Raw genomic sequence first — 27,025 nt, 5'->3', positions numbered from 1 at the left:
GGCTGAGGTGGGAGGATTGCTTGAGCCCAGGAGTTCGAGCCAGCAGTTCAAGACCAGCCTGGGAACATGGCAAAACCTTGTCTTTACAAAAAAATACAAAAAAAAAAAAAATATTGGCTGAGTGTTGTGGTGTGCACCTGTCCCAGCTACTCGGGAGGCTGAGGTGGGAGGATCACTTGAATCTGGGAGGCGGAGGTTATAGTGAGCCGAGATGGCGCCACTGCACTCCAGCCTGGGTGACAGAGTGAGACACTGTCTCAAACAAAAAACACCAGATTGACTTTTGATCATCTTTCCTTATGGAATATTACAAAGATAGTGTCAAAAGATGGAAAAGACAAGAACTAGAGAGAAAGCAGATTCCATTTCAGATGAAGGGAGACCTGGGCTAAGCCTTCAGCTTCAGAGAGCCTGGGGTGGATGAAGAGCAGCAAGCACTTGGGACAGTTTGGGTTTTCCAGCTGAAATATGTTACCCTTCTATACTATATGAGGTTATTTAAGATCACCATTCATATCTTTGATACCTCATTTATTCTGAATTGTTCGTAAATGAAATGCTTTTTAAAATGTTTGAAGTTAACCACTTTAATGTTAAATCTTTGTTTTAACCTTTCATAAAATGTATTATATGACGTGTTATCTACTGTTATTCTCTGCTTGCTAAAACAGAATACCAACCGTAAGTTTAACTGTTTGACAGGTGTCATTTTTACTAACATTTCTTGCTACACCCTTCTAGTCTATTCCATGGCTCCCTCGTTTCTGGCAGGATTTGATTTAGCATATGAAAACAGATACTTTACAAAAGGATAATTTAGATGAATGAATTAGGACTGAAAAAGGCTGAGAGAGGAAAATAAAGCCCTGGGTAAGATATTCTTATCTTGGCCCATATCCTGTGGTGTTCTGCTAGAGGTTGGTCACCACACAGGAAAAGCATAATGAGTTACATAATTCACAGTGTCTAAAAGATAAAAAACAAAATTGTTCAAGAGAACCAGATTTTTCTGGTTCTGAGGCCTGAGATTGTTTTCTTCCATGAGTCCTCATGGCAAAGGTACTATGTAATGAAAATGTTTTATTGCCTGACACAGTGATGCCTTGAGGAGCTTTGTGATGACTATTTGGTGTTTTATCCAGCACCAAATGGTCCAAGAATATATAATACTTATTTCTGTTGATACATAGGTAGGTGAGTATAAGAAAATGTGTGTTTATCTGCAACAGGGGTACATGTATCTATATATATGACCAGATAAAGATTTTATATAACATTTTCCAAATGAATCTGTTTTGTCACTTCTTCTTCTTTTTTTTTTTTTTTTGAGATGGAGTCTTGCTCTGTCATCCGGGCTGGAGTGCAGTGGCACAATCTCAGCTCACTGCAACCTCCGCCTCCTGGGTTCAAGTGATTCTCCTGCCTTAGCCTCCCAAGTAGCTGGGATTACAGGCGTGTGCTACCACACCCAGCTAACTTTTGTATTTTTAGTGGAGATGGGGTTTCACCTTGTTGGCCCGGCTGTTCTCGAACTCCTGGCCTCAAGCGATCCACCTGCCTTGGCTTTCCAAAGTGCTGGGATTACAGGTGTGAGCCACCACTCCCGGCCTTGTTTTGTCACTTCCGGGCCTTCTTTGACACAAGCTTTTTGGATTGTATGATGGAGTACAATTGAAATTGCTGATACCATAATGTCAAGTCTATGCATAAGCTTAAGTCATATATGATTTGTTTATGGTCGGCTGTACATATGGGCCAAGTAGGCAGTTGTCTACATCCCCCCACCAGATACACAGGTAACACACAGAAATATACTTCCATTGTTCTTGTAAGCCTTCACTGCTTTATTAAACTGTCTGTAGTTCACCAGTTTTGAGATTTCTCTATTGTAATAGGTTTTTTAAAAAGACATTTAAAAATCTTTTCAAATACTACCAGAGGTTTAGTACTGTTATTTTTCTGTTAGTACGGAGACTATCAGATTTTCTTCTTCTAAACACCTAGCGAAGGCTAGTGGAAGTTTTGAAAAGAAAGTGAAGCTAGAGGAAGGAGTAGTAATTTTGGAAAATAAGGCACTACTTCAAGGCTTTAGGCATCCAGAAGGTGCTAATAAGATCATACTGTGTCTGGAAGATAAAAGACAAAGATTCCAATGGAAAAAAGGTAACAAAAACTACTGCTACTCTGCAATGTTAATTAATGTGAGTTTTTTAGTTAGTGTTTCAGAGTTATATGTGCTTGAGCCTCCTTATAGCTATGTTCAGTGGGTTTTTAGGGACATTTTATTATTAGTTTGACTTGAATGATGAATAAGTAAGACATTGCTGTAATTACATGAATTTCTATTCTAATACTCTATTAAATCTTAATCTTAAAATACTTTTCACAACTAAATTTTATTTATTTACTTTTTACTTTTAATAGAGTGGCAGACGAAATGTTGATTTGGATTTGGCAGCATCTCACAGAAAGAGAGGTAAGTGTAAGTATTAAGAACATAGTAAATATCTTAGTGAGACCCTGTCTCAAAAAAAAAAAAAAGAGCATAGTAAATAAATTAAGAAGCTGTTTTTATATCTGATGTATTTAGATCTGATTGTCTTTGAAATGTAATTGCAAAAAATTTCAGAATCATTTTATCAGAAGAGTTAAAACGAAGACTATTTTCTTAAAATATATATGCTTTAAAAATCTGGGAATGTTTAGGAGTTAATAATCAGTTATTTTCTCATTTGTCATGTATTTTGACTTTTTAAAAGTCCTATAAAATTCTAAAAACAGTACATTCCATTATGATGGAAAGGGGTTATTTACATAATTTTCCATGTTTTAGCTCACAGAGTTGTTACAGTTTAAATGGTGTTACAGGGAGAACTTCTTACCCCATACACGTGTACACACACGTTGAAATAAAAAGTTTCTATTTTTTTTCCCTCTTGGCCTATTAAGATAAAGCATATAAGAGATGCTTTATCTCTTACATAAAAAATATTTTAAAAATTTCATGAGGAACAAATTAGAGTGTCATTGAGAGTTAAGGTCTTTTGTTAATGAATAGTATAGTTAACTCATGGTTGTGTGTACAAATTGAGGAAAAACCCAGCAGTTTTAGATAATGTAAATCCAATGATAACTAAAAACTCTCTTAAGCATTTTTCTCTATTAACTGGTACTGCTGCTTTTTTTTTTTTTTTTTGGGAGACAAGGTCTTGCTCTGTTGTCCAGGCTGGAGTGCAGTGGCACCATCATAGCTCACTGCAGCCTTGGACTCCTGTGCTCAAGGGATCCTCCTACTCCAGCCTCCCAAGTAGCTGGGACTGCAGGTGTGCACCACCATGCTCAGCTAGTTTTATTATTTTTGTAGAGATAAGGTCTCCCTATTTGCCCAGGCTGGTCTTGAACTCCTGGGCTCAAGCAGTCCTCCCACCTTGGCCTCCCAAAGTGCTGGGATTATTGTATGCATGAGGCACCATGCCTGCCCTAACGTATTTTTTATTTAAAACCATTTATTAAGTGGTTGTGAAAATGTGAAGTGTTAAAAATTGCCGCTAGTGGCAGTTTTCTAAAAGCCTGTGAAAAAATTTTTTTCATGATATTAAATGTTTCGTATTTCAGAATGAAACCCTTCTCTTAATAGCTTCCTTGGCAGAATGTTAGGTTTCTCATCCATAGAAAAAAAACAGAAATGACGGAAAGCAATGCACACATAATTTTTTCATTTTCATGTATATAGCTCAAAAGAATAAATGTTGTTACTTAAAATTTGGCAATATTTCATCATTTAATTACAATTAGAATAGAAAGAATGGGCCAGGTGTGGTGGCTCACACCTGTAATCCCAGCACTTTGGAAGGCTAGTCTGGGCAACATAGTGAGACCCCTGTCTCTACCAAAAAGAAAAAAAAAAGCTAGGCGTGGATGCATGCACCTGTATTTCTAGCTACTCAGGAGGCTGAGGTGAGAAAATCACAGGAGCTCAGGAATTCGAAGTTGCAGGGTACTGTGATCATGCCACTGCACTCCAGCCTGTGTGACAACAGTGAGACCCTGTCTCAAAAAAAAGAATACAGAGAATGATTTCTCTGAAATATTAGGAATAATAAAGACCAGAGCTTTCTTTATTGAGAAGTCTTCTGAGACCATAACATACCAAAGCTGCTGAGTTTCTTAAAAAAAAATTACAGAGGGTGGGGCGTGGTGGCTCATGCCTGTAATCCCAGCACTTTGGGAGGCTGAGGTGGGCGGATCACGAGGTCAGGAGATCGACACCATCCTGGCTAACATGGTGAAACCCTGTCTCTACTAAAAATACAAAAAATTAGCCGGGCGTGGTGGCGGGCGCCTGTAGTCCCGGCTATTCGGGAGGCTGAGGCAGGAGAATGGCGTGAACCCGGGAGGCGGAGCTTGCAGTGAGCCGAGATCGCACCACTGCACTCCAGCCTGGGCGACAGAGCGAGACTCCATCTCAAAAAAAAAAAAAAAAATTACAGAGTATTTGTGTTATCAAAAAAATTAAGTGATGTTTAGTATAATGTGCAACATGCATTTCATTATTTGGTAATTCTTTGAAAATTGGTAGTTCATTTTGACTTAGGAATTAAATTTTTGGAACAGATTTACTTTCCTAATTTTGTTTAGCTCAGGTGAATATAATTGCCAAAAGTTGTATGTTATATTAATAAATGTATATCATTTGGCGCTAGAGAGAAAATGGCTCCAGACTTACTGAGTAGCATAAGAAATCCAATTTATAGTTTATACTATATTAGTTAAGTTTATAAGTAATAGTTCATTGGTTAAAATTGTTTTCTCTCAAATTTCTATCATGCATATGGAAATATAATTTGAGATTCAGTCTGTGTTAACCAGGTCAGCATGTGCAAAATAATATCTTTGGAATAAAAGAAAGTAGAATCTTCATCTTTCCAACTAAGAAAAAACTGTAATTTGAATGTGAATTACTTAGGCATGGATATAACGCATTTAGGAGATTATATTTTCAAAGAGATTTTATAAAAATATTGTATATTTAGTGACTGCCCTTTGACACAGTAGGGTTTTTTTGTTTTGCTTTTAAATGATAGTAAAATAAATGACTGTATTTTTTTTCCTTTTTTGTCAATATAGACCAGATGGCTTAAGCCATAAAATCTTCAATTGGGCAGTTGAACCTGCCAAGTCTGAGAACTGTTTGGGAGCCATTCATACTGTTGAGTATTCTGATTCTGACTTGAGCCATGAAGGACAAACAAATGTCCAGCCAGTTGAGAATTCTCTTTTTCTTTCTTTTTTGTTTTGAGACAGTGTCTTGCTCTGTCACCCAGGCTGGAGCACAGTGGTGCGATCACAGCTCACTGCACCACTGAGGCTCAACCTCCCCAGGCTCAAGTGACCCTCCCATCTGAGCCTCTCAAGTAGCTGGGAGGGACTGCAGGCACATGCCACTATGCCTGGCTAATTTTATTTATTTATTTTATATATTTTTTTATTTTGTAGAAACGGGGTTTCGCCATGTTGCTCAGTCTGGTCTTGAACTGGGCTCAAGCAATCCACCCACCTTGGCCTCCCAAAGTGCTGGAATTACAGAAATGAGCCACCGTGCCTGGCCAAGAATTCTATGTGCTTGTTTACCCCTTCCAATATTTTGAGGAGGAAATGTAAAATGTTTTCCCTCATACAGCATTTGCATTTACTAGTCTCAGTGGTCTTGAATTACTAAAAGCCTGATGAGAGGAATAGGAGAGAGATAATGCTGTTTAATTATATCCTGTTTACTGAAGTTTAATGGATGTATAAATGACAATGGGTGTACACATTTTCAGCTGCTCTTTCCATGCCTGCAAAGGCTCCTCCTTGAGAGGGCCCATTGCCTGTAATCTCAGTATTTGACAGTGGGGATACTAAGATTCACGCTGTTGAACCACAATTGCGCCTTTTTCTCCCCTCACTTCAGTTAATGTTTCACAATTGGTCTAAGCCCTTGGTCTAAGAAAGTGAATATGTAGGAAGGGGCAAAGAAATGTGGGCAGATACATTTAGCCACCTTGCTCAGCTTTTCAGAGGCATCAAAGCTAAATTTACTCTTTTTTTTTTTTTTTTTTTTTTTTTGAGACCGAGTCTCGCTCTGTAGCCCAGGCTGGAGTGCAGTGGCGTGATCACGGCTTACTGCAACCTCCTCCTCCCGGGTCCCTGTTCAAGCAATTCTCCTGCCTCAGCCTCCTGAGTAGCTGGGATTATAGGCATGTGCCGCTAAGCCCAGCTAATTTTTGTATTTTTAGAAGAGACGGAGTTTCACCATGTTGGCCAGGCTGGTCTTGAACTCCTGACCTCATGATCCCCCTGCCTTGGTCTCCCAAAGTACTGGGATTACAGGCGTGAGCCACCGTGCCCGGCCAGCTAAATTTACTTCTAAAAGAGGTGGATGAAACATTTCTTCTGCTTAGCACCTCAGAGGCAATATGAAATTTGTATTTAGTAAACATTTATAAACTACTTACTATATGAGCATTGTTCTAAGCCCTTCACAAATATTATAGTAACTCATTTAATTTTCATAACAGCCTGATAAAATTCTTGACAAAACCTGTAAAAATATGTTAGTAATTTGGTACTTTGATAAAACTTAAAAGATTTGCTATGGTTGTACGATTGTTTACAGAAAGACAATACATTTTTGCAGATACTTGATTTTAGTTTTCATATTTAAGCTGAAGATGATACAGTGAAAAGTTGTGGGATATCAAAACAGCAACTTAAGAAGCAGCATCAGAAATCTTATTAGTTAAAATACTGTGTGGTTTGATTATCGCCCCTAATCTTTAAATGTTTTGTTAGGGTTTTATTGCTAAAATAATACTGGAAACATTTATCAACATGTGTGTTTCATGGTATAACATGTATGGGTGAAATGCTATTTTGTCTGTGCATTTCAAATTAGATGATATAAAGAAAAGCGAATGTAAATGTTTCTCTCCTGTATCAAATTTCTCCTTTTGTTTTCTGATTCTCGTGTGGTAGTGTATTTACTCCTTTTTGGCCAGTTGAGCCCCAGAAAAAAGAAGAGCTTCAAGCAAGTACATGATGGCATGTTTAATTTTTTTCCCCTTTTAGCTTGCCTACATATTTTATGTTTTATAAAGTATGTATTGCAGCTCTGCCATGTTCATTTTGAAAATTCCATTTAAAAACCAAACTTGTAAGGACAAGTAAACAATCTCAAAAATTTTTTGTTGGATTTTGTATTTTCTTTATATAGTAGGTGATTCTGAATTAGTATTAAGAATTGGGCTTAGTCTCAATTGTTATGTAGAAGCTTTTAATGCGCTTTTCAGATATAATATTTCCTATATTCAGATAGTACAGAGCAAACCAAAGTTATCAGATTGTTATACTTAAAAAAAAATTAAAGTTCTTTCCTCTCCCATTTCCATATTATAAATTTTTGTGTTTTAAGTCTTTTTGATGTCAAACTAAATATTTTGATGGAAATTATTTATCCTGATGCTTCCACATAGTGTGTTTCCTGTTCTTAATATTTTATTTATACAAAGTTACATTTGGGTTAATTTCATCCATTAGGGCTCAGCAGACTACAGCTAGGAGGCCAAGACTGACCTGGCATCTATTTTTGTTTATCAGGTTTTATTGGAACACAGCCACACTCATTTATTTAAGTGGTTGCTTTCATACTACAACAGCAGAGTTGTGTAGTTGTCACAGAGACCTTATGGTCTGCAAAGCCTAAAATATTTACTATCTGGCCCGTTACAGAAAAAGTTTGCCAACCCCTGCTTTAAATTGCAGAAGATTTAATTTTGGGCTTCGTCAGCCATTCCATAGAATATTTTGGTTTATATGAAGACAGTTCAGTATTGGTAGATTCATAATTGAACCTTTATATAGGCAGGCAATTGAAATTTCCATCAGTGATTTGTGAGTTGGTTAATAATGAATATGTAAGACTACCTCCCATAAAATTAAGGAATTAATGTCATTATGTGACAAACCAATTTTTTTGTGCCTCTGTTTCCTCATTTGTGAAAATTGGACTAAATAATCTTTAAGGTCTCTTTTTCTTCTGCAGTTCTAATATCAGTTCCTTGCGCATTTTATATTCATTTTGAAAAGTAATTTACAAGTATTAGTAACTAGAAGAACCTTTTATTCTAAAATTTTAATATTTAAAAAAAAAAACACCCCCCAAAAAACAAGTTCAACGTGAGAAGCCAGAAGCTATCATTTGTAAGTTAAGGCTAAATACAGATTCTGAATTTGAGGTGCTTTAAGGAAATGAAAAAAGAACGTATATATTTTTTACATTAGCCTCTACTTTATTCTTTAAATATTTTTAACTTAATACATTATGCATCTGTGATATTATTCTTTCAATTTTCAGTTTTTTCTGTGTTACATGAAAGAATATTCAGGTCTACAATTTGGGGAAATTTTTAGGTAGGTTGTTATTTTTCATGTTCAGCAAGAATGAAAATTAAGCTTTTTTTTTTTTTTTTTTTTTTTTGAGGCAGGGTCTCGCCCTGTCACCCAGGCTGGAGTGCAGTGGTGAAAATTAAGCCTTTTTAAATCTTAATAATTCTTTCTAAAACACAGAAGGCAGATAAACCATATATTCTTTGCCATTCTACATTATTTTACTAGGATACGTATAAATTATTTCATAGTTACTTTGTAATATTAGCTCCCTGTTACGAATTTTGAAGTCCTAGGGTTTAATTGACACCAGTATAGTAATTCAAAAATAAGATTCTACATTGAATATTGTTGTTAGTTTGTTTTCTCTGTGGGCATTAGTGTTTAAGTAGTTATCTTCCCAAACTTTTCTATCTAGTTATATAACTGATATAATTTTTATGCATATTTAATTGGGTACCTTAAGATACTTCCCTAATTGAGAAATTTAGTATATTCACATAATAGGATGTTATACAGCAATCAAATAAATGAACCATGGTTACACATAGTAATGTGGGTGAATATTAGCAATATTATATTGAATGAAAGAGTATGTCCAAAAAGGTGATATAAAATGATACTCTTTTTAAAAAGTCAACGACAACTAAAACCATTATTCATCTTAGGAATACATTAAAACAATAAAAACAAGGAAATAATAAACCCAGGCTTCAGGATAATAAAACTTTAGGTAGCAAGAGATGGGCTGGAGGAGGAGCAAATAGATAGAAGTTACTGTTAGTTTTCTAGTTCTTGTGTTCACAGATATTTATTATAAATATGTGATTTCAAAATTGGGCCATGCATGGACCAATGATGAGAGTATGTCATGAAGAAAGGATTGTAGTTAATCAAATTTATGTATCTGAGACCAGTTAAATTAAAGATTTGTAAGAATTGGACATTTATATATTTATTTAAAGCTAATATTGACAAATGACTTGGACAGTTGCTGTTATGTTCAAACATGTTAACATTTTGCTGTCTAATGTAAAGATTTTAGCTTAAAAAATACCCACTGGCAAATCTAATGGTATTATATTTAGCAACTATTTTGATGCCACTTGATAATTTTATATAGGTATCATTTTACAGTAAATCTCATATTCTTGTCTGTGAAACTTTGCTTCCTCTATATAGGAGTTTCACAACCTGCAGTAAATATGCACATGACACAGTCAGTGAGAATGTTCCTTATATTAATGAAACCCAAAGGGTGATGTTTGTGTCTCCTTTTTGTGTAAGTTTACTTGCCCTTCTATATTCATTTTTTGGTAATGTTTCATTGCAGATATGTAGACACTTTGTTCAGTCTTAACTTGCCCTTTGTAATGATAATGTTAAATTAGATGAAATATTTCTGTTTTGAGTAGGTCTTACCAGCAGTGTCTTAAGTGCCTAGTTCCTTTTTGTTCATAAATGATGATCTGGTTTAATACTGCAGAGCATTTTAAGCTAAGCATTTTGAGAACAGCTTCTGCCTTTCTTTTTCTTGTGGCAGCGTGTTGCTAAAGCGCTTACAGAGACACTGGTACATCAAACAGGGCTTTCCCTTTATTTTCTTACATTGCTCTAATTTTTGTTTGTTTGTTGTTTTTACCAAAGCATTTTGCTCAGATTCACTTAATGCATGCGTGTATTCAAACATGAGTATCCATTTTTCACCAGTTGGTTATGGTAGCAGCACTCAGCCTTATCTAGTTTCAGAATGTATGCTCTACTTGATTGCCATTGATATATGTTTATTCTGTTTGTATATAGGTCCTATGCACAGTCAATTGGAATCCCTGAGTGACTCTTGGGCTCGCCTGAAGCATAGCAGAGACTGGTTATGCAACTCCTCCTATTCCTTTGAGTCAGATTTTGATCTTACCAAGTCTCTGGGAGTTCACACTTTGATTGAAAATGTTGTAAGCTTTGTGAGTGGAGATGTGGGGAATGCCCCAGGTTTTAAAGAGCCAGAGGAAAGTATGTCTACAAGTCCCCAGGCCTCCATCATTGCAATGGAACAGCAGCAGTTAAGGGCAGAAGTAAGTCTTTGATATTTACTCCTTATGAGAGCTCTGGAAACTTAAAACTGAACCATTGAATGTATAGTTCTAGGGAAAACCTTTCCTTTTCTTCTATTCCTTGCCTTCCCCTTTCCTGTACCTGAGCTTTTAAACATAACTTTCTTGACTAGAACAGCACGTTATTTTGTTTGAACTAGACAAAAGTGCATTTTAAAATTGTCATCTCTCAGAACAATATACTCAGAAGTCTTCACATGTCTCCTACAAACTAGGGTGAGACTAGTTGATGACAATAGGTCATCAGAGCCTTTTTTTTTTTTGGAGACGGAGTTTCACTCTCGTTGCCCAGGCTGTGGTGCAATGGTGAGATCTTGACTCACTGGAACCTCTGCCTCCTGGGTTCAAGCGATTCTCCTGCCTCAGCCTCCAGAGTAGCAGAGATTATAGGCATGCGCCACCATGCTTGGCTAATTTTTTTGTATTATTAGGAGAGACAAAGTTTCACCATGTTGGCCAGGCTGGTCTCGAGCTCCTGACCTCAGGTGATCCACTTGCCTCGGCCTCCCAAAGTGCTGAGATTACAGGTGTGAACCACCACTCCTGGCCCTGAGCCTTCATTTTTGACCCATTTGTCTCAGTTTAAATTAGACACCTGCTTCAGGTTAGAACCTCACAGAAATAATTGCTGCAATCAAGACCCACTGTTGAATGCTAAAATGAGTGAGCAAAACTTGAAAGAGACATAAGATGTTTGCATAGCCTTAAAGTATCTTCCCCCAAATATTTATTAATTATTGTGGTTTTAACATGTCCACAATTATTCCATAGTTCTCCCTGCAGGAAGTGGAGATTAATTGTTCTCTCCTTGAGAGTGAGCTGGACTTAGTGGCTTGCTTCTAACAAATAGGCTATAGGAAGGAGATAAAATTGTAACTTCACGTTGCAGAAACCTGGCAGGTATCGCCTTAACTAAATGATTAAGATTGGCCGGGCGTGGTGGCTCATTCCTGTAATCCCAGCACTTTGGGAGGCCAAGGTGGGTGGATCACCTGAGGTCAGGAGTTTGAGACCAGCCTCACCAGCATGGTGAAACCCCATCTCTACTAAAAATACAAAAATTAACTGGGCGTGGTGGTGGATGCCTGTAATCCCAGCTACTTGGGAGGCTGAGGCGGGAGAATCACTTGAACCCAGGAGGCAGAGGTTGCAGTGAGCCGAGATCGCGCCACTGCACTCCAGCCTGGGCAACAAGAGTGAAACTCCATCTCAAAAAAAAAAAAAAAAAAATCAAGATTAACATCACCTGTATTAAGTCATGTCGATATAGTGTAATGAGAACACTTTATGTGGTATTCTTCCCCCAAATCCATAATTCCACTGTAGTCATGAGAAAAAAATCAGACAACCCAAAATTTAGGGACATCTACAAAATATATGAACAGCTCTTCCAAAGTGTCGTCATGAAAAAGAAGGAAAGACAGAATCTGTCACAGGGTAGGAGAAACTAAAAAGTCATGGCAACTAAATGCAATGTGGTATCTAGGATTAAATCCTGGAACAGGAAATGAACATTATGGAAAACTAAAATCCAAATAAAGTCTTTTAATTAATACTATTTTACTTTAGGTTTAGTTAATAGTATTGTACCAATGTTAATGTCTTAGTTTTCATAAATGTACCATGGTTATGTAAGATGTTAAGATTAGGGGAAGCTCAAGGAAGAGTATACAAGAACTCTCTGTACCATCTTTACAACTTTTCTGTATATCTAAAATTATTTCAAAATAATTTTTTTTTTTTTTTAAAGAAGAAGGATAAGCTGATCAACTACAGTGATGGGGAGTCTCTTCCTAGGGAAGATAGGGGCAGAAGTTCAAGAAAACCACAGAGAAATAGTTCAGAAGTATTTCTCATTCCTGGGCTAAAGAGTATTCATTTTATATAAACTTATTAATAAAGAAAGCAATAGCAGTACTACCTTATAGTTTTGAAACCTTCACATGTATCTCCTTGTGAGCTTCACAATAGCTGTGTGAATAGATTAGATAAGGTATTATTAGTCTTATTTTATATACGAGGAAACAAATTCAGTAAGTTAAGTGACTTTCCCAAGGCCACACAGTAAGATAAGAGAGTCTGTCCTTGAAACCATGTCTCCTACATCCAAAGCTACTACTTTTCCTGTTGTACTCTAACCTTTTTTATTCTGATGTGTGCTTATAGAGTTTTTAGAAAATCTTCAAAAAAAGTAATAATAATAAAATAAATGTTTATCTTAGAATAGATGCATATGAAATGTCAGGATTTTCTAAGTGTTAAAAATACTGTTTTTGGCATACAGAGTTTCGTCGTGTCTGAGTTAAGTGAAGAACTCTAAAATATGTTTTTTTCCTCAAGCTTCGTTTAGAGGCACTTCATCAGATCCTCGTTCTGTTGTCTGGGATGGAAGAAAAAGGTAGCATCTCACTGGCAGGAAGCAGGTTGAGTTCAGGCTTCCAGTCCTCCACACTACTCACGTCTGTGAGGCTGCAGTTCCTAGCAGGGTGTTTTGGTTTAGGCACTGTTGGACACACAGGAGCCAAGGGAGAGAGTGGCCGATTGCATCACTATCAGGTAGGTGACGCCTTGCAGTATATACAGATTTTAACTGTCATTTTACAAAGCCACTTTAATAATGTGAAACTTTTTGGTGTTTATGATTCAGTTTAAAAATACAAAGACTTTAAATTTTTTAAGATAGCTCTCATTGGTTCCATTTCCTAAATAATGCAGTAGAGATTAGGTGAGCCGTGGTATTATTGTACTATTGTAGATTATTTGCTGGCTCGGTTTTATTAATCCAGTTTTATTATCCAATTTGGATGGGAATAGATCCAAGTAAGGATAGGGATTGGAGTTTGGGAGGATGGGTTTCAAGAGCTTACATTTTAGATTTGATCGTTTACCTAGTTTGTATGATTCCTTTGATAACTTAGAAAAAAATGTTATCTTTATGTCTTTCATATTTAGGCAGGAAAAACTGCTTTGTGAGGAAATAGATTATACAGACTCGGCCGGGCGTGGTGGCTCACACCTATAATCCCAGCACTTTGGGAGGCTGAGGTGGTCGGATCACCTGAGGTCAGGAGTTCAAGACCAGCCTGGCCAACATGGCGAAACCCCGTCTCTACTAAAAATACCAAAAATTAGCTGGGCGTGGTGGTGGGCGCCTGTAATCCCAGGTACTCAGGAGGCTGAGGCAGGGAGAATCGCTTGAACCCGGGAGGTGGAGGTTGCAGTGAGCCAAGATCACCCCGCTACACTCCAGCCTGGGCAACAGAGCAAGACTCCATCTCAAAAAAAAAAAAAAAAAAAAAAGATTATACAGACTCAACAATTATCAAGCATTTAAAATTAAATTTGGAGGCTGGGCATGGTGGCACCCATCTGTAGTCCCAGCACTTTGGAAGGCCAAGGCTGTTGGATTGCTTGAGCTCAGGAGTTTAAGACCCGCCTGGACAATATGGCGAAACCCTGTCTCTACAGAAAATACAAAAAATCAGCCAAGTGTGGTGGTATGTGCCTGTAGTCCCAGCTACTTGGGAGGCTGAGATGGGAGGATCACTTGAGCCTGGGAGGCGGAGGTTGCAGTGAGCCAGGATTGCACCACTGCACCCCAGCATGGGTGATACAGCAAGACCCTGCCTCAAAAAAAAATTATTATATACTTTATATACTGAAATATAGTAAATAATTAAAAACCATCGTAAGGCTCTAGCATAGACTAGAAATAAAATGTTATTACTTCTTTTTGCAAGCAGGTATTATTGTTGCTAATAGAAAAAGTAATTCTTTATGTGTAATTCAGGATGGGATCAGAGCAGCTAAGAGAAATATTCAGATTGAAATCCAGGTAGCTGTGCATAAAATTTATCAACAGTTGTCTGCTACCCTGGAAAGAGCCCTGCAAGCAAACAAGCATCACATTGGTAAGTAAACCGTTCCTGCAAATGTACAGTGCAGGTTACGTTTTAGCCCGAGGTTATGGCACTAGTTATGTTCTATATTTTGTGTTTAACATTAGTAGATAAACTTATAGGTAAAGAATAAATAATTAAAATTAGTGTTTCATGTTATTAATATGTTAGAAAATGATTCATTTAAATAAATGCTTTGTTTACTGAAAGGAAGATTCTTAACTGTCTCTTTGTCTTTTAGAAGCCCAGCAACGTCTGCTTCTGGTTACAGTTTTTGCCCTAAGTGTTCATTATCAACCAGTAGATGTTTCTTTGGCAATTTCCACTGGTCTGCTAAACGTATTGTCACAGTTGTGTGGTACAGACACCATGCTAGGACAGCCCCTGCAGTTGTTGCCAAAGACGGGTGTTTCCCAGCTTAGCACAGCTTTGAAAGTGGCCAGTACAAGGTTGCTCCAGATTCTAGCCATCACTACTGGGTAAGTATGGTAGATGTCTTTGTAGAACTGTATGAAGTCTGGTCTTCCTCCATTTTAGAATTCCCCCTTTCCCTCTAATCTGCTTTATGTATTTAAGCACTATGTTTGCCCTTCTGTGTGTTTGCCACTTATTTTTTTCTTTTATTTCACATAGGACCTATGCTGATAAACTGAGTCCCAAAGTAGTTCAATCCTTGTTGGATCTACTCTGTAGTCAGTTGAAGAATTTATTGTCCCAAACTGGTGTACTACATATGGCCTCTTTCGGAGAAGGGGAGCAAGAAGACGGTGAAGAAGAAGAAAAAAAAGTTGACTCCAGTGGAGAAACTGAGAAGAAAGATTTCAGAGGTAATGTAAGCCTCTTTCTCTGTCTTTACTTACAAGCATTTATTAAAACCCCATTGTGTGCATATGATTAGAATGTAGAGTTCCTCTTCCTTATGAGGTATGATGGAATTTTTATTTGTTTATTTACAAACCTCTTTTCTCTTCACGTGTATATGATTTAGATGAGCTTCTGACCAAACATCTCTGCTTAGAGTCTGTTAACCCTCATGTTGTGACCATACTGCCCATTCTGTAGGTTCAGCCTCTCCTTGGCTGTCTGGGCTCTGGGACCTAGATTTTAGATGATTGATTTTCCCCAGGTTGCATTTTGCCTAGGGGGAAGCTCAGATGTTTTCTTAGCATTTGATCCTGACAAGCCATCTCTAACCTTGATCCTGACAAGGCATCTCTAACCTAAGTCCTGACCTAAATTATCCCCCAGGCCAGGCGCAGTGGCTCACAACCGTAATGCCAACACTTTGGGAGGCCGAGGTGGGTGGATTGCTTGAGCCCAGCAGTTCAAGATCAGCCTGGGCAACATGGTGGAACCCCATCTCTACTAAAAATATGAAAATTAGCCTGGCATGGTGACGCATGCCTGTAGTGCCAGCTGCTTGGGAGGCTAAAGCACAAGAATCACTTGAACCCGGGAGGTGGAGATTGCAGTGAGCTGAGATCACACCACTGCACTTTAGCCTGGATGACAGAGCGAGAGCCTGTCTCAAAAAAAAAAAAAGAAAAAGAAAATTCCCCAGCACCAAGGGTTTTGATATCTGTTTGTTTTCTGGGTTTTTTTTTTTTTTTTTTTTTTTTGAGACAGAGTCTCACCCTGTTACCCAGGCTGGAGTGCAGTGGCATGATCTGGGCTCACTGCAACCTCTGCCTCCCAGGTTCAAGTGATTGTGCTGCCTCAGCCTGAGTGGCTGGGATTGCAAGCGTGTGCCACCACACCCAGCTAATTTATGTGTTTTTATTAGAGACGGGGTTTCGCTATGTTGGCCAGGCTGATCTTGAACTCCTAACCTCAAGTGATCCGCCCGCCTCGACCTCCCAAAGTGCTGGGATTACAGATGTGAGCCATTGCGCCTGGCCTGATATTTGGGAACTGGATTATAATTAGGAGGAGCTCGACTTCTTCCTAGACTGTTCTGTTCTCTAGTCACCAATAATTCTTTATTATACTTAGTCATCATAGTTATAGCATATTCATTTTTATTGTACAGAGATGTAAAAGACGTTTCAAGTTTAGGCTTTGTTTTCTGACCTTTCCCCATTCTGTTCTTTAAGTTTTCAGAATTCAGTAGCTGACAGCCTAAGATTTTGAATTAGATTTGTGCTTACTGCAGTTTCAAGGTAAATTATGTGATATAAGACTATTTCTTGTTGGCTCTTGGTTGTAACGTAAACTTGTCTCTTCACTGTAGCTGCTCTTAGGAAACAACATGCAGCCGAACTCCATCTAGGGGATTTTTTAGTTTTTCTTCGCAGAGTTGTATCTTCAAAAGCAATTCAATCAAAAATGGCTTCCCCAAAGTGGACAGAAGTGCTTCTAAATATAGCATCTCAGAAATGTTCTTCAGGTACATGTCCTTTGCCTTTGTCTTAGAGTATTTATAGATATTACTTGCATTTTATTAAGATAATGCCAGACTTTAGCAACACTCCATGTGTAACCTTGATTTGAAGGCTTTTCTGTCTTATTTTCTGCGTACCTATTTGATCAAAAGAAAACTCTAATTTCAGAAGTAAAAATTGGCAGAAAATAAATAATGTAGCTCTGGAGAAGATCATAGAATTTATCTAGAGAACTTCATCCTCTTTGTTCAGATTACAAACCTAAGAGTAAGCAGAGAACATCCTGTTTAATACGATATTTTAGCACAGATTCTGACCTTGCTTCTTGGATTATCAGGATGCAGCTCTGAATTTGTACAGTCTCTCTTATCATAATGTGATTTCTGTTGCCTTGATTGTGACTTCTGATTGTTTGATATTTATCACAGTTCTGTAGAATAAGCTTAATCCCTGGTCCTTACCCTAAAAGGTCTGCTTACATAGATTACAGTCAGTCCTTTCCTGTTCTCTTTTGCTAAAATTGTGGTAAAATGCACGTAACGTAAAATTTGCCATTTTAATCATTTAAATATACAATTTAGTGACATTAAGCTTATTCACAGTATTATATAACAATCACTGCCATCCATTTCCAGAACTTTTTTTCATAATCTCTAATCTAAGTATGCCAAAACATAATGTAATCCTCTATGGCACATGATATTTTATATGTTTACATGCTCAATATACTTTTTTTCTTAATTAGTATAACTTACAACTGCTCCTTTTTTTTTCCTTTAATAAGGTAAGGCTTATATTAAGTTTCAAGAGGATAAAGAAAAATCAGATATTCATTTATTTTCAACTGATCTTATTACAGTTATATGTATTTTTTAATTACATATTTATGTATCAATATCCTATTTTCTACCTTGGATTACTTCATTTATTTATTTATTTTTTATTATTTTGAGACAGAGGCTCTCTGTGTCGCCCAGGCTGGAGTACAGTGGTGTGATCTCAACTCACTGCAACCTCTCACTTCCAGGCTCAAGTGATCCTCCCGTCTCAGCCTCCCAAGCAGCTGGGATCACAGGCGTGCACCACCACTCCCAGCTAATTTTTATATTTTTAGTAAAGGCAGAGTTTCACCATTTTGGCCAGGCTGGTCTTGAACTCCTGGCCTTAAGTGATCTGCCCGCCTCAGCCTGTAATGTGCTGGGATTACAGGCATGGGTCACCATGCCCGGCTGTTTACTCCCGGTTAACCCTAACAATCCCTGTGAGACAGTCAGTGCATGGACGGGGAGAGGCAATGAGAGGGAATAATAAGCATGAGCTTTGGAGATTAACAGACCTGTTTAAAACTCTACCTCTATGAGCTTGTGTGGCTTTGGTCAAGTTACATAACTTCTCTGAGCCTCATTTTTCTCAACAGTAAAATGGGGCTGTAATTCAGTTTGTGAGGATTAATAGAATGTATGTGTGTGAAATGTGTAGCATAGCATAGTATCTGGCACAGATACTTTTTTACAATGCTTTTCCCATTATGTATACATAAAAAAACTGAGGCATAAGCATGAATGTATTCATACGCATTCATGGGTACAGGATGGATCCAGAATTCTTGCGATAATAGTTTGAAATCAAGTTTGTTCCACCCATAAATGTTTAGCAGCCTCAGGAATTTTTTTTCCCAGAAGTTCATTTTAACTTTGAATTTAAGTCACATTGATAATAAGAAAAGGTCTTTTCCCCTCCAGGTATCCCTCTGGTTGGTAACTTAAGAACAAGGCTCCTTGCACTTCATGTCCTTGAAGCTGTGCTGCCAGCTTGTGAATCTGGTGTAGAAGATGATCAAATGGCCCAGGTTTTTATTTTTAAAGTTATTAGAAGATGTTTTCCATATTTGCAAAATGATTCACCCAAATCTGTACTTAACAGTCTCTTCAGTTGTAAATGTGTCTTTTATTCAATAGCATAACGTTTACTTTTAGGACTGCTTTCTTTATTATTTCACCCCCAAGGAGAGGGCAAAAAAAATTAAGTTATGGGGTGTGAGAAGTAGAGGGATAGAGAATACTCTGCAAGGTCAGAAGGAAAGAAAAATCTGGAATTTCTTACTAGGTTTGGACCTCTATAGGAAGAAACATGTGGGAGTGTCCTAATCAGAGGTCTAAATAGTAAGGCAAAATGGGACCCACTTTCTAATGGGTTAATATTTCTTTTTTTTTTTTTTTTTTTTTTTGAGATGGAGTCTCGCTCTGTCGCCCAGCCTGGAGTGAGTGCAGTGGCGCGATCTCAGCTCACTGCAGCCTCCGCCTCCTGGGTTCAAGTGATTCTCCTGCCTCAGCCTCCAAGTAGCTGGGACTATAGGCACATGCTACCATGCCTGGCTAATTTTTGTATTTTTAGTAGAGATGGGGTTTCACCATGTTGGCCAGGCTGGTCTCAAACTCCCAACCTCAGGCAATCCACCCGCCTCAGCCTCCCAAAGTTCTGGGATTACAGGCATGAGCCACCGTGCCTGGCTTCTAATGGGTTAATATTTCTAAAAAGTGATATTTAACTTATAACCACTAAAAGTAGCTGTTGAACACTGGTATAATCAAACTTCACATGCGAGTTAATATTACAGTTAACATGATACAGCTTTTCTAAAAATACTTAAAGTTACTTTTTACAAATGTTATCCTTTTTTCTTCAATAAAACAGATTGTTGAGCGCTTATTTTCCCTTCTCTCTGATTGTATGTGGGAGACACCCATTGCTCAGGCCAAACATGCTATTCAGATAAAGGAAAAAGAACAAGAAATAAAACTGCAGGTAATTGGTTTTTCCTAAAAGGTATTTCTTAACAGCATAAGTGAATATGCTGTCACTTGTCTCTGAATGCCTGTTCCTCTGAGGCACCTTGCTCTATCCTTTATTCCATTTCCTCTCTTGGCATTCTGTCTCCCTCTCCACTGATTCCCTCCCCTCAGCTTATAACCATGCTTAACTCATTTCCTCTCTCCTAAATCACATTTTTATCCGTGAAGTCTTCTCTGTCTTCTCTCTTGTCCTGTACTACTAAGCTTCTTAGAAGAGTAATCTGCATGTTTCAGCCACTTTCTTCTCATTATCTCTTCAAACCCACCATTTATCTTGTATCAAAGTACAAAATTAAATGACAAAGATAAGTGTTTGTTGCTAAATATAGTATATCCTTTTTTTTCCACTTCTTACTTTACCTCTGGAAACTCTAGCCTTTTGTTATTTTCAAAACGCTTTCTCCCGGATCTCCGTATATTCTCTGCCAATCCTGATTCCCTTTGAAAGCAACTCTTTTTTGGTGCCACTTTTACCTTGCCTTCATCTCAAAATGTTGGTGTTCCACAGAGTTTGATCCTTAGCTTTTCCAGCAGTCTCATCCGTACCCAAAGCAGGGGACCAACATGCTTTGATTTATGGTTTTAAAAGATCACTCTGCAGTGCCTTCCAAACTTAAATGCTAGCCTGGGTGTCTCCCCCTCAAACCCTTCCCCCAGCCCCTTTTTTTGTCCCATTTCTGATTGAAAGCACCACCATTCACCTAGTTTCCCAAAAGCAAATTCCTGGGAATGCTAGATTATCCTAATGTCCCCATGCATGTAGTCACTAGCCTCCATTGATTTATAGCTTGTGAATCCATCTTTTCGTTTACCTTAATTCCTATCTTGGTTTTTGTGATTCCACACTTTTCCTGGTTCTCCTTCTACTTTGATAGAATGGCCTGTTCTCATTCTCCTTTATAGGTTCTTCTTCTATTCAATCTAAGTGTTGGATTAATCCCCATTCCTTCTCAAAGAAACCTTATTCAGACTCATATGCCCATTTCTTATTCAGACTCATTAATCCACATTTCTTCTCAAAGAAACCTTATTCAGACTCATTTAAGACTTGATTCCCAAGTTTTAAATTCAAGTTCTGGCATTTCCCCTGAATTCTAGACTTATATTCCCATCTTCTACTAGTCTTATCACTTAAATGTCTAATAGGCATCTCATACTCAGTATGTCAAAAATGGCGCCCTTAATCACGTTCTGTTTCTTCCCCCAGGCTTTCCCAGCCTCCTAGTGAGTTACTCAAGTGAAAAACCTAGGAGTCATCTTGATGCCTCACCCCCATTTCTCTATCCATACAATCTCTAGATTCTGTTGGCTCGTCTTTAAAACGTGACTTGAATTTGCCTACCTCCTCATCTCTTCTGTCATCACCCTATTCCAAGCCATTATCATCTCTGGCCTGAACTATGCAGTAACCTTCTAAGTGTTCTCTCTGCTTCCATTGTTATGCCCTAAAGTCCATTCTCTGCACAGGATCCAGAATGATCTTTTAAAATTGTAAATCAGAGCATGTTCATCCCCTGCTTAAAATATTCCAATGGTTTCTCGTCATTCTTGGGATAAAATCTAGAGTTCCTTGACCTCTCCCTTTTGCTCACTATAGTCTAAGCAACTTGCCTTCTTCTTGTAGTTCTTGAACACAGTAATCCTGCTCATTCCTTAGGGCTTTAAACTGGCTATTACCTCTAGATATGTTTCTTAGAAATTTCTTGTCATTCAGGTCTCAGTTATCACATCTTCAGAGAGTTCTTCCCTAATCAATCTAGAGTAGTTGCCACACACTCTTTGTCGTGTCACCTGCTTTAATTTCAACATACCACTTAATCCTTGTATTTTCTTATTTTTTCTTTTTCTCTTCCAAAATATAAGTTCTATGAGAGCAGAGACCTAATACCCTGCTGAATATGGAGGACCTGATAGGATACCGGGCAGAGAATAGAGATGCTTAATAAATGCACATTGAATGAATGAATTCAGGCCCTCACTCTTTCTTTCTTTCTTTTTTTTTTTTTTTTGAGACAGAGTCTCGCTCTGTCACCCAGGCTGGAGTGCAGTGGCACGATCTCTGCTTACTGCAACCTCTGCCTCCCCGGTTCAAGCGATTCTTCTGTCTCAGCTTCCTAAGTAGCTGGAATTACAGGCACCTGCCACCACACCCGACTAATTTTTGTATTTTTAGTAGAGACTGGGTTTCACCATATTGGCCAGGCTGATCTCAAACTACTGACCTCGTGATCCACCCGCTTCGGTCTCTCAAAGTGCTGGGATTACAAGTGTGAGCCACCACACCCGGCCACCTCACTATTTCTTACCTGAACTTGCAGGGATATCCTGATTAGTCAGTCTCTCTGCCTTCATCCTGTATATCCTTGGTAAAATGATGTTTATAAAGCACAGATGTGATCAGAGATCTCCTATATACATCATTCTGTGTAGGTCTCCCTAATGTCAGTAGAGTAAAATTCAAACAATATGACACACAAGGTTTTCCATGATTTGATTTCTTCTTCTCTTTCTAGACTTGTTTTCTGCCAGTTTCATCTTCCAGTCATTACATACTTCTTGTCTTTAAATTACTGAACTCTGTTGCATGTCTGCCTTGGCACATGCTGTACACACTGCCTTAAAATGCCTCTCTCATTTGACCAGCTGCTTACTGCCTTCTCATCATTCAGGACTCAACTTAGAAGTCACCTCCTTTTGAACATTACCTTGTCCTTCTCAAGCATGGTTAGACACACTTTTATGTTTCTACTATACCTATTATGTAATTTTGATTATTCTCCCACTGTAATACTAGCAGTATGTATTTGTCTTCTGTCCATTAATGACCTTAAGCTCTTTATGGGGAAGGGACCATGCTCTATTTATCATTGTGTTCCTGTTGCCCTGCACAGTAACTGATTCATAGTACATACATAATAAATATTTGTGGGATAAAACCAAGGAGCCTCAGAATATATCTTATCTGAGACGTGGATTATTCCAAAATACTGACCCAGCTTCTTTTCTGGTAGAAGCAGGGCGAGTTGGAAGAAGAAGATGAGAATCTTCCTATCCAAGAAGTATCCTTTGACCCGGAGAAAGCTCAGTGTTGTCTAGTGGAGAATGGACAGATTTTAACTCACGGCAGTGGAGGGAAAGGATATGGATTGGCATCTACAGGAGTAACTTCTGGGTGCTATCAGTGGAAGGTACGTAGAAAATCTAATAGTTTTTAGCATTTTGTCTTTTAGTCCTTTTTTTCCCAGGTTCTTATAATAAATGTGTACGTAGAAAGACTGAAAAAAAATCGTGATATGTAAATGTTCTATTATTATGTAAGATAATATAAATGGAAACCAAGTGAAGGATATACAGGAACTCTGTGCTATTTTTGTAACCCTTTTAATTCTAAAGTTATCTCAAAAATGTTAAAAATGGATGTTTAAAATCATGCTATAGCCCTCCCATAAGGAGTCACACAGAACACATTTTCTTCTAACAATGAAAATGAAGCAAAGCGTGTGATGTTTTTGTCTAGGAAAGCCCATTAGAGATTCAGTGCCCACAATTTTTATAGGGAACTGTTCATATTGGTACCCTCTGCCTAGCATGTACTAAAATTTTAGATTCCCAGAAGGAAAGCTAGTATTTAGCATAAACCATATTGTTCGTACAATCTAGATACAATAAGCCAGCCTGTATCAGTTGGGTAAAATTTTTATCAGTATAGGGGACTGTTTACCAGTCAAGTTCCCCCATGCCAGCCAAGGGCCAACATTGCAAGCAGGCATATTTCTAAGGATAGTAGTCTCTGTTGTGTTAAGTCCTTCTTTTGCACAGTCTACTCCTTTATCTCTTGGGCATGGTATATATACAGTAAAACTATCAATAGGACCCCATGCAGGGGCATAAGATTGGCCAGTAATATTGACTTCAGTTATGCCTTTTAGGGGTCCTAGACTTAGCCAGTTAAAACAGATCTCATTAACCAACAGGTCTATCTTAAAAAGCCATGTGACTTCATTTTTAAGCTTTTGTCTTAACTTTTAAAATGTAGATTAGTCATCAATTTAGCACTGGACAACTCTGGCCAGTCCAGGACTGAGGTATTATGATAAGGTGCACACACAAGAAATATAATCCGTTAGGGTATATCTGTTGCCCTTGGAAACAAAGAATTTATAATTATTAGGGCACCTGTAATCAGAACATATAATAGGCAGCACAGGTTAACATGACACCAATGTGACCTGCCCCCGTGGGGCCTTCCACTCTGTGCTCCCAGTTCAGTCTGAATAATTAAGTTGAGTCTTGGTTTCAGAGGGACTGTCTGAAAGCAGTCAATTTTAAAGGATTTTGTTTTCTGTGACAACATTATTCCTGCCTCAAGAGTGTGGATGACATCTCGAGGTGTTTTGTGGAAACTGCAGGAGCTGGAGCCACCCACCGTGATCTTTTGACAGACTTGACAAGTTTGATGAGAAGCTCAGCAATCAGTTTGAATTTAAAGTGCTCACAGCAGCTTTCAAGACAAAATAGTTTTATTTTCTTTTGTGTTTTTGGTTGAGACGGAGTCTTGCTCTGTCACCCAGGCTGGAGTGCAGTGGTGCGATCTTGGCTCACTGCAACCTCTGCCTCCCGGGTTCAAGCGATTCTCCTGCCTCAGCCTCCCAATTAGCTAGGACTACAGGCGCCTGCCACCACGCCTGGCTAATTTTTTATATTTTTAGTAGAGACAGGGTCTTGCCATGTTGGCCAGGCTGATCTCGAACTCCTGACCTCAGGTGATCCACCCACCTTGGCTTCCCAAAGTGCTGGGATTACAGGTGTGAGCCACCGCGCCTGGCCCAACATAGATTTTTTTTCCCCACTAGAAGATAGAGAACTTTTAGGAACAGTTCTGAAAAACAGATCATTAATGTCCTCCCCACTCCTCCATATTTTCCCAAGTCTTGAGTTTTTGTTTTTTCTCTGTATGAAATTGAGTGTCCCATTTAGTAATTACAACTTTAAATTTTTTAATTTTTAAAAATCATTTGTTATTTTTATCTAGACCTTTTGTCCAGAGGGGTTGGATGCAAGAGGAAGAGTATTCACACAAAAACATTTGCATACAACTTAACCAGAAAGGTTAGGAATTGGCCAGGACAAAATTTCAGTTACAGTTTATTTTTTTCAAAATAGGTGTATAAAACCTTCTACATCTTTCGTCCTAATCATTTATCCAGTGGGCAGTCTGAAAAAGATCAGTTTCTTTCTGGGAACAGTTTTATTTAGTAAACTGCTTTATTGGTGTGTGTTGTTTATCAGGAGAAAGGTGAGGGATGTAGAGTCAATTGATCAGTCCCTTGTTGCAAACTGCAACTATTCTAGAAAGCTTAACATGTTGGGACATCACCTAGAGGGTATTGAGAATACAGTCTCTTAAAGAGTGGTTGGAAGTATATTGCCCCCAGAAAACACACTCTTTTCGTGGATACCTGCAAGAAACCTGGACAGTCCAGCCAGCATCTAAGATGTTTTTCAGACTTTGTGGCCCCACAGAGGGGGAGTGTTCCAAATCCACAACAGTCCCAGATTTTGAGTTTTGTTCATTCAGCTTGTGCCTGCTTTTAGCTGAGCACAACTCACTTTGGGTTGAAATAACCTAGAGCACACAGTGTCAGGTTTTAGCTTATAGTCAGATCCAGGCAATTAGAATGTGTGAGTTCAGGATTCCAAGCCAGCAGCTTTTTGGGGCAGCAGTTAAATCTAGATGGGGCCAGTTATGGGGACATGTGCCTATACAGTCCCAGTACTTGGAAGGCAGAGGATTGCTTGAGCCCAGGAGTTTGAAGCCACAGTGAGCTCTGTTTACACTACTGCATGCCAGCCTGGGTAACAGAAAGAGACCCTATCTCTTAAAAACAAAAACAAACCTTAGATGGTGTAGGACTTGACAATAGTGTTTTAAGTCCAGGCTTGAAAACAAGGCTTTTCTAAGCTCTGTTTGCTTGTCAATCTTGGAGTCCAGATTGACCCACTCCGAAATATGTACTTAGGCTAGAAAGTCATCAGCCTGTAAGTGTTAGACATATGATTTTATAAGAACTTGTTAGCCACTGAATGTTTTTTAAAACTCTAAAAGCATATCTCTATATCTCCATCTAGAGCTTGCCTCTCTTTTATTTTATCTCTGTTTTCCCAGAGACTCCAATAGGAAAAAATCATAGCAAAAACCCACCAGTTATAGACACTTGTTTTGTTTTTAATATAGAGTTTAAATTCCAATCCACCCACTGGTGACAAAAAGCAAGTAAGTTGTGTCCCACTAGTATGTTTTTCTTTTGGAGCTTTCCCTGATCAGGATGAAACTTTAGCATTTATGAAGTTACAAGCTTGTAACATTTTGCATCTTAATTTTTTTTCTTTCTTTCTTTTTTTTTTTTTTTTTTTTTTGAGACAGAGTGTAGCTCTGTTGCCCAGGCTGGAGTGCAGTGGCACAAACTCGGCTCCTTGCAACCTCCACCTCCCAGTTTCAAGGGATTCTCCTGCCTCAGCCTCCCGAATAGGTGGGACTGGAGGCACGCATCAGCATGCCTGGCTAATTTTTGTGTTTTTAGTAGAAATAAGGTCTCACCATGTTGGCCAGGCTGGACTTGAACTCCCGACCTCAAGTGATCTGCCTGCCTCGGCCTCCCAAAATGCTGAAATAACAGGCATGAGCCATTGTGCCCAGCCTTTGCATCTTTTTTTTTTTTTTAATCATACATCCAGATGTAGTTGCCACAAAATAAAGCTGTTTTTAAAAGTTTTCTTCCTCCCTTCTCACATCTTAAGTTTACTCAAACCTCTAGCAATAAATTTAGCATTTACAAGATAAATTGTGGCAGGGGGAGAACCTGCTGTAGCAATAGCAGCAGCTCAGCTTAAGAAAATAGCTGGAGTAGTTCCTTTCTATTCTGGTTTGTTTTTGTATATTTTGTAGAGATGGGGTTCTTGCTTTCTTGCCCAAGGTAGTCTCAAACTCCTGGCCTCAAGTAGTCCTCCCTCCTTAGCCTCCCAAAGTGCTAAGATTACAGGTGTGAGCCCCTGCACCCACACTCAAAGCTGTCAGGGGTTTTTGAACCCTTTCCCCTCCCACTGGAGGAGAGAGCAACTACAAGCTAATTTTTCTACTCTGGCTCATCTAAAGCCCGCTTGTGGGAATATTTGGGCCCTTTCTCTTCAGGAAAGAAGTTGTTCCTGGAAGAAAGAACAGCACAGTTTTTACCTGAGCTGCTCTTTTTTCCTAACTTTAGCTAGCAAGGCCAAGAGCGTCCGGGGTAGCAAACCAACTGTCTTGTGGTTGGATTTATCTTAAAAATTGATAGGTAACTTTTGCCCCTCACAACAGA

At 38.5% G+C, this 27,025-nt stretch overlaps 1 protein-coding gene across 30 annotated transcripts in view; it reads left to right on the top strand.

The window, feature by feature from the left end:
- The window catches only part of HERC1 (HECT and RLD domain containing E3 ubiquitin protein ligase family member 1), a 285,017-nt gene that overhangs the window by 183,979 nt on the left and 74,013 nt on the right, over nt 1-27,025 (top strand). For 16 of the 30 annotated variants that reach the window (XR_010151727.1, XM_054667631.2, XM_054667632.1 and 13 more), the window contains 11 exons: nt 2,425-2,476; nt 7,018-7,083; nt 10,231-10,499; nt 12,879-13,094; nt 14,329-14,449; nt 14,679-14,916; nt 15,071-15,264; nt 16,668-16,823; nt 18,561-18,667; nt 19,513-19,623; nt 22,682-22,858. Coding sequence is in view for 29 of the 30 variants with exons in the window: in XM_054667631.2 (XP_054523606.1) it covers nt 2,425-2,476; nt 7,018-7,083; nt 10,231-10,499; nt 12,879-13,094; nt 14,329-14,449; nt 14,679-14,916; nt 15,071-15,264; nt 16,668-16,823; nt 18,561-18,667; nt 19,513-19,623; nt 22,682-22,858 (1,707 nt within the window). In the remaining variant the exon portion in view is untranslated. The remainder of the gene's footprint in view (nt 1-2,424; nt 2,477-7,017; nt 7,084-10,230; nt 10,500-12,878; nt 13,095-14,328; nt 14,450-14,678; nt 14,917-15,070; nt 15,265-16,667; nt 16,824-18,560; nt 18,668-19,512; nt 19,624-22,681; nt 22,859-27,025) is intronic. The other 14 variants (XM_063795111.1, XM_054667644.2, XM_054667643.2 and 11 more) reach the window with 3 other exon arrangements.

The sequence above is a fragment of the Pan troglodytes genome, chromosome 16 (assembly GCF_028858775.2).
Source record: "Pan troglodytes isolate AG18354 chromosome 16, NHGRI_mPanTro3-v2.0_pri, whole genome shotgun sequence".
Taxonomy (NCBI): domain Eukaryota; kingdom Metazoa; phylum Chordata; class Mammalia; order Primates; family Hominidae; genus Pan; species Pan troglodytes.
This window is presented reverse-complemented; position numbering and strand designations above follow the sequence as displayed.